The sequence below is a fragment of the Cyprinus carpio genome, chromosome B22, assembly GCF_018340385.1.
Source record: "Cyprinus carpio isolate SPL01 chromosome B22, ASM1834038v1, whole genome shotgun sequence".
Taxonomy (NCBI): domain Eukaryota; kingdom Metazoa; phylum Chordata; class Actinopteri; order Cypriniformes; family Cyprinidae; genus Cyprinus; species Cyprinus carpio.
The window spans coordinates 35,107,220-35,114,204 of NC_056618.1; the positions used below are offsets into that span (position 1 = coordinate 35,107,220).

Genomic DNA, 6,985 nt, shown 5'->3' on the forward strand with positions numbered 1-6,985 from the left:
TAACATTCAAAAACATTGACTGCTAACTAATCAATGAAAAGATTGTTTCAATACATTGCCCAACAAAATTATTTGAGTGGTTTTAGCCTAATAAACAAAAACTTACTCAATGAGATTATTTTCATGGCCCAATAAAACATTTTTTTCTGATAAATAAAAAAAATACATCAAGTGTAAATGCAAAAACAAGTTTCTAAATAAATAAATTATGCTATTAAAATAAATTGTTATTAATTAATAAAATAATTAGTGGTGTTTTTTTTCTTGTTTTTTTTTTATAATGAATAATAAATTATTGTGTTTTTTAAGTCACAGGCTGGAACATGGGGCATCTTATAAAACAAAAACAGTACCTCCACTTCTGATCACTAATGACACATAAGTCACCTGCTGTCTCTGGCCTACTTCTTAATAAGATGCATGTTTTTCTTTACAAAGATAAGCATCTCTGCCTTGTCACAGCAAAGCCTATTTCTCTTTTCATCCAAGACATGAGACACAGAGCTGAATAACCGCTCACTCTCGGTGCTGGTGCATGGCGCACTAAGGTATTTGCGTGCCATTTGTGCGAGTTCGGGAAAACGCAGGTGGTTATTTCTCCAATAACAGAGTGCGCTCTCTCCTCTCTGGTCCATTTTCTTCCAGAATCTCCTCAAACACATCATGCAGGGAGGGCCCTGCTCTGTCGAATCGTTGCCTCTTGCGCTCTGTGTGATGTGCGTGCTCTCCATCGCGCGTCCAATCCTCCGCACCGGCAGCAGGCAACAGGTGTGCCTCAAGTATCTCTCGAGCGCGTTGTTTAACATCCTCATCAAAGTAACGATCCTTGTATCTGGGGTCCAAATAGGTGGCAATGCAGAACATGGGATCGTACTGGATTTGATCGAAGCGTCTATTTACAGCCTCTAATAATGAGTCTTTGTTGTTTTAACGCCGTGGTCTGTGTCAGCCTGCTTACTCAGAAGACGTCTCAGGGCTGTCACAGAGGGGATGACATCTGCAGCTGATGCTTCTGATGAGCTAACTTCTCTCGTCAAATGTTCAAACGGGAAGAGGAGTGTTATAAAGTTTTCAATTAATTGCCACTGGTGCGCACTGAGAGTGGCCGGGAGGTCGTAGTCTGCGGCATATGTAGCAAGTGCACGCTTTTGTTCCAGCAAGCTCTCCATCATATAAAATGTACTATTCCAGCGAGTGGAAACATCTTGCTGTACCCTTTTTGGTTTCATTCCCAACTGGATCTGCACAGCCTGGAGACGTGAATATGTGAGGGGTGAGTGTTTAAAGTGGCCGACGATTTTTCTGCAAATAGCCACAACATCCGTGAGGCTGCGCTGGCTAAAAACACCGTCATGAATTGCCAGTTGCAGTGGGTGCGCCATGCAGCCAAAACTAGCCAGACCACTGTCCATCATAGCTTTCGTCATATTCCTAGCATTATCTCTCACGACAGCATGCATGGTTTTGTCGATTTTCCACGCCTGGAACATTTTCTCAAATGCCTCCGAGATAGCAGATGCTGAGTGGGTACCTGCGAACTCCCGGGAGTGCAACACTGCCTTCACCAGATTGAAGTCCTTATCAATCCACTGTGCCGTGAGGCTAAGCATGCTCACAGGGCTTACATCTGAACTCCATATATCTGTGGTGAAACTGATTGCAGCGATGTCGCAAGCCAGTAGCTCATGAATGTGCGTGGCCACAATGTTGTGGATTTCGGGGAGACAGACCTCCGCAAAGTGACGCCGGCTAAATCGATGAACTCCATCACCTTGTTTGTTATTTGTTTCGCTTTGGCACTGTCTGGAGGCAGCTGTTTGGCTTTCTCAAATGCCGTGTCAATTGAAGTCTGAGTCTTACCGGGGGTTTGCGCTTTCTTGGCGGCTTCATTTTTCCATTTTTGGTCAGCTTGCAGGTAATCGCCGTACACCGCCTCGTGCCTGCTTTTCAAATGTCCAATGAGATTTGTTGTGTTAAATGACTTTCTAACAGCCCCCCCTCTTGAAATTTCAATGGAACACGTATTGCAAACTGCAAAACACTGATCTTTCTCTGAAACTGTAAAATATTGCCACACGACCGCCATCTTCTTTGTTTGATCTAAGTTACTGAGGACGGAGCATGCGCGGGCGCCCTCTCCCGTCTCGGACACGGTATCTCCCCCCGCCCAAATAAAAAGAGGGAAAATAAGTTTCTCCTGAGCACAGCGTTCATGACACACATAATCATCAGACATCGGCGAATGTCATTTTTATTTCCCAATGGCCGATGGCAGTTAACGAGGCAAATATCAGCTGTTACCGATGTTCAGCCGATGCATCGGTGCATCCCTATTGCTGGGCAATTCTTAGACTATGGGCACTTTCATGCCCTTTGATCATATTTTATAAAAAACATTTAATTTTTAAAAATTCACACTTTAATAGTCAAATTTACAATGAAAGTACTTTAGGAACTTTTTACCGGTAGTCTATAATGATTTTTTCACCTTTTTAAACGTCATTATACATGCAAATATTGCTGTTTTGTGCTTGTCCCACACCCAGACTTCTGATCTTCAATAATGAAAAAGAAGTGTAAAAAAATGATTTATCTATTTTTTTTTTTAATATGACTGAATAAAGTATCAGTAAAAGAATCAAAATATAATTGAGTTTTTTAAGGTCAGACAACAATTAATGTGATTTTATATACAAAATGTAGTTGTCCCACAGTATTGCCGTCATTTCCACCACAACGCTGTAATGTTCCTTTAAAAAGTTTTTTTGAAGGATTGTTTGGGTAGTTTCTATGGAGATGAACAATGACACCACAGCACATGTCTGACATGGAGGAGATTTTAAATTTCTTCAGCAACTTGGAGAAGAAAACTTAAGGTAAATATTGCTTGAAATGAAAATATTTTTATTGTATGTCATTTCTAAACATGGCGTAACATCAAATGAGTTTGTAAATAAATTTATTTTTTAACACAAGTAGATGTATTTTGCATGCATGCAATGCTTGCTACCAATTCATAGCTAATCTATAATACTAGCTTGGATTTTTTTTACAAAATACTGTAGGATTGTCATTTCCACCACATTACCTTCTTGGGTGGAAATGACAAAGGTGAGGTGGAAATGACATTTATGCTTACAAGGTGCAATTCATAGATTGAGTGGCTACATATGAATATTTTATTTATTGAAATGTACAATGCTAATGTATTTATTCAAATATATATTTGTTGAAATGCCTTTTCATCTATTTTTAAGATGCAGCGGAAGTCATCTGGAGAAAGGTCTCAGTCCTATAGGGACAGACTAAAAGAGGACCCTGTCAAATATTAAGAGCGACTGAAGAGAGACAGGGAGAGATACATAAAGAAAAAAGAAAGAGGGGTTGTAAAGCCAATTGCAGATTTGTCAAAGCGTGAACAATGCAAAAGAAGGAGACAATGGAGAACCAATCAAAGAAATTATCGGGAGAAGATGAACAAAGGTCTTAAGTTACAGGCCTACCTTTCTACCACTACACCACCAAACTCTCCAGATTCTGTCCAGCCAGAACATGATGTTAATCCACCTCTCACACCACCCTCACCAACCTCACCATCACCCTCTGCCCAACATTTAAGTCAAAAACAAAGGGGAAGGAAAAAGGTTCTAAGAAACCGTTCAAAAGTTTATGCAGCATTGTATAAAAGCAAAGCTATGCTTGGGAAGGCTCTGCAGAAGTCCGAGATGTACCGCAAACGGTATGACCGATTAATGAAGAAAGTGAAGCAGGCTGACTCCCCAAATGCCAAGTCAAAAAAGCAGATGGCAACACCACCACACACTCTAAGAAGAACTTTGGTTTTCCATAATGCTCTTCTTGCTGAGCTGAGAGACAGATATGAAAATCTGTCCTCCGAGAGAGAAAAACAACTTATTTCGAAAATAATGGCAGGAAAGATCCTCAAGAAGTATCGCCTACTGAAAATTGCTAGAACAGAATTTGGCTTCTCAGCCAAGAGAATGAGAAATAATGAAAAGTGGTCAGCAGCACTGACACAGAAAAAACACAGAAAAAAATGAAAAAACAGAAGAGATTCCTTAATGAACCCATGGAAATACTTCATGAGAAATTTAAGAAGGAGTATCCTGACATACATATTTCTTACAGTGAGTTCTGCAAGAAACGTCCTTTTTGGATTATAAAGCCCACAATTAAGGACAGAGAAACATGCATATGCAAGACGCATGCCAATATGCAGTTAATGGGAGACAAACTGCTGCAGCACAAAGTGATCAACAGCAGTAAAATTGAAGATTTGGTTGTCTCTCTGTGCTGTTCACCATACACCAAGGAGTGTATGTACAGAGAATGTCCCAACTGTGTGGAGAAAGAATTGCAGATCTCGGCCTTTGACCCTGGGGCACAGACATTTTGGCACACATAGAAGGCAAAAGCTGAGGAGAGAGAGAAGAAAAAGAAAGATGGAACTAAAGAGAAAATCACAGTTCATCTCACTGTTAAGGAGAAACTAGAGGGCACACTGCATACTTTACTAGAAGACTTTTCAACAGATCTAAAACAAAAACTTGGAAAGCATGTGTATACAACAGGCATCAGTATGCAGCTCTCCATGGCCTAAAGGAAAACTTGAGAGAGGACGAGGTCATTCTGCATATTTGCAGAGAACTTACAGTGCAAGTACAACAGTGAAGTCCAGGCGGTACATTTTGGAGATTCGCATCACCAGGTCTCACTCCATACTGGTGTGGCCTACACCTGGAAGGATATAAAGTCATTATGCTCAATCAGCTCTTCTTTTCGCTACGATCCCTCAGCAGTATGGGCACATCTAACCCAAGTGCTAACTTACTTGAGAGAACAACATCCCACTGCCACCACATTTCATGTGGTCAGTGACGGACCAACGACACAATATCGCTCAAAAAAAAAACTTTTTCCTCCTCACCAATGTTCCTTACCAAATGGGTTGGAAAAGGGTGACCTGGACTTTCTTAGAGGCTGGCCACGGCAAAGGCCCAGCTGATGGGATTGGAGCGGCGGTGAAGAGAAGAGCGGATGATCTTATTGCAAGAGGGAAGGACATTCCAGATGCACGAGTACTGCTTGAGGAGCTTAAGCAGCAAAAGTCTGCCACAGAGGTGTTCTATATTGAGCCAGATGCCATTGAGGCAATGGATGTTCACGTTCCATCTGAATTACAGACAATTCGTGGCAAGATGAAAATTCATCAGGTATGGTCTTGCTGTTGTTTCTTAACACAAGTTATGACTAATTGAATGCTCTGACAGACTCTTATTAATCTCCTTGCAGATCAACTCTCATTCTCCAAGTCAGATGTCATGGAGGATTCCAAGTTGTTTTTGCTCTGCACCCAACGATTGCAACTGTTTCACACCAGAAACGGTCAGGTTTCAGCCATGGGATGAAGCTACCCCCACAACCAGTACACTTCCTGTCACATCTCAAGATCAAGGTCTTCAACCAATTTTGGACTTGCATGAGGGTCTTATTGGTCAGTGGTGTGCAGTGGTGTATGATGGAGATGTGTACCCAGGTATTATTCAGGATGTTGAGTTATACAGTGGTGCTCAAGTGAAAACAATGACCGGTATTGGGATCAATCGCTTTTATTGGCCACTGAGAGACGATGTCATCTGGTACCAACCCATGGATATAATAGGCCTCATCCCTGAGCCCGTACCACTGACAAAACGGCACAAGGAGATTAAGACGGAAGTTTGGAAAGAAATCTGCAAGATTTGGCCTTGAATCACATTCTCTCTCTCTCTCTCTCTCGCTCTCTCTCTCTCTCACACACACACACACACACTCCCTCTCTCATAAACTGTCTCTCTCACACACACTCACTTTCATGCACTTTATCTCTCACACACATACCGTCTGGTCACCATAATTGCCCTCTGGACAAACCTCAATGCTTACTCTCTCTCACTCTCTCTCTCTCTCATACACACACAGGCCTCGTGATCTAGGTGCTTTACAGTTCATGTTATATGATAATTGATATGGTATAGTTTAAGGTGTCTTTTAAATGTTCTCTTTAGAACAGTGTTCATCCAAGAGACCGATTAGAATTTTACAATACCAAACTAACTCACATACAGCGTGTGCATGCTCAAGATGCTTTATAGTTCATGTTACAATGCATTGACATTACTAAAGTTTAGGTGTTTAAGTATTCCAAAATTCAAAATCGTGTTCATCTAACCAATTATAATGTTACAATTTTACAATTACAATTTATGCGTAACTTACATTTTTCATGTGACTATTTGTGGTTAAAGTTGTTTACAGTAAGACTGTAACTGTTCTTCTGGTTATGGAACCAAACAGACTAATGACTAATGATTTGTTAAATGGGTTTCAAATAAATGTTTTCTGTTTTTCTACATGGACATCCATTCATTGTCATTTCCACAACACCCAGTCATTTCCACCACCTCATAACTTTTTAAAAAAATATGTACAAAACTATAATCACTCATTAAAAATTTCTGCATAGTTTATGGGATAATGTTCCACTTAATGTAATAACACAAGTAGTTATTTTTCTGAAATGTATCTAACCAATGCAATATAATATTTCAGGTTGTGGTGGATGTAAGCTTTGTGTTTGGGCCTCATGACAATTAATTTACTTAATCCACAAATCTATGGTAATTGCAATATAGGTATAAATTGGTAAAACTATGTGTGAAAGTGGTCTTACATTGTCAAGAAATTATGTATATCATAATAATTTTAAATAATAATCAAATATTTACATGTGATGGAAATGACATTTGTTCAGTGCAGATCGGAAAATAAATGTAAGTGCGTTCTCTTATGGATCATTCAATTAGACTAGTTATATTTAACTGTTAGACTGTGACAATTTAGATTTGAACACTTTTTTTTTTCCTCAAGTTCACAAGGCCAAAAGTGCCTTGTAGTTGAAGAACCACCCTGCTACATTTGGCTT

At 40.0% G+C, this 6,985-nt stretch overlaps 1 protein-coding gene across 1 annotated transcript; it reads left to right on the forward strand.

Annotated features, from left to right (window-relative positions):
• Positions 1-3,935: 3,935 nt before the first annotated feature.
• Positions 3,936-5,989, forward strand: LOC122141434. Its single transcript, XM_042748888.1, has 2 exons — positions 3,936-5,234; positions 5,314-5,989. The coding sequence occupies exons 1-2, from the start codon at positions 4,887-4,889 to the stop codon at positions 5,770-5,772; spliced, it is 807 nt and encodes a 268-aa protein (XP_042604822.1). The 5' UTR covers positions 3,936-4,886; the 3' UTR covers positions 5,773-5,989.
• Positions 5,990-6,985: the final 996 nt, after the last annotated feature.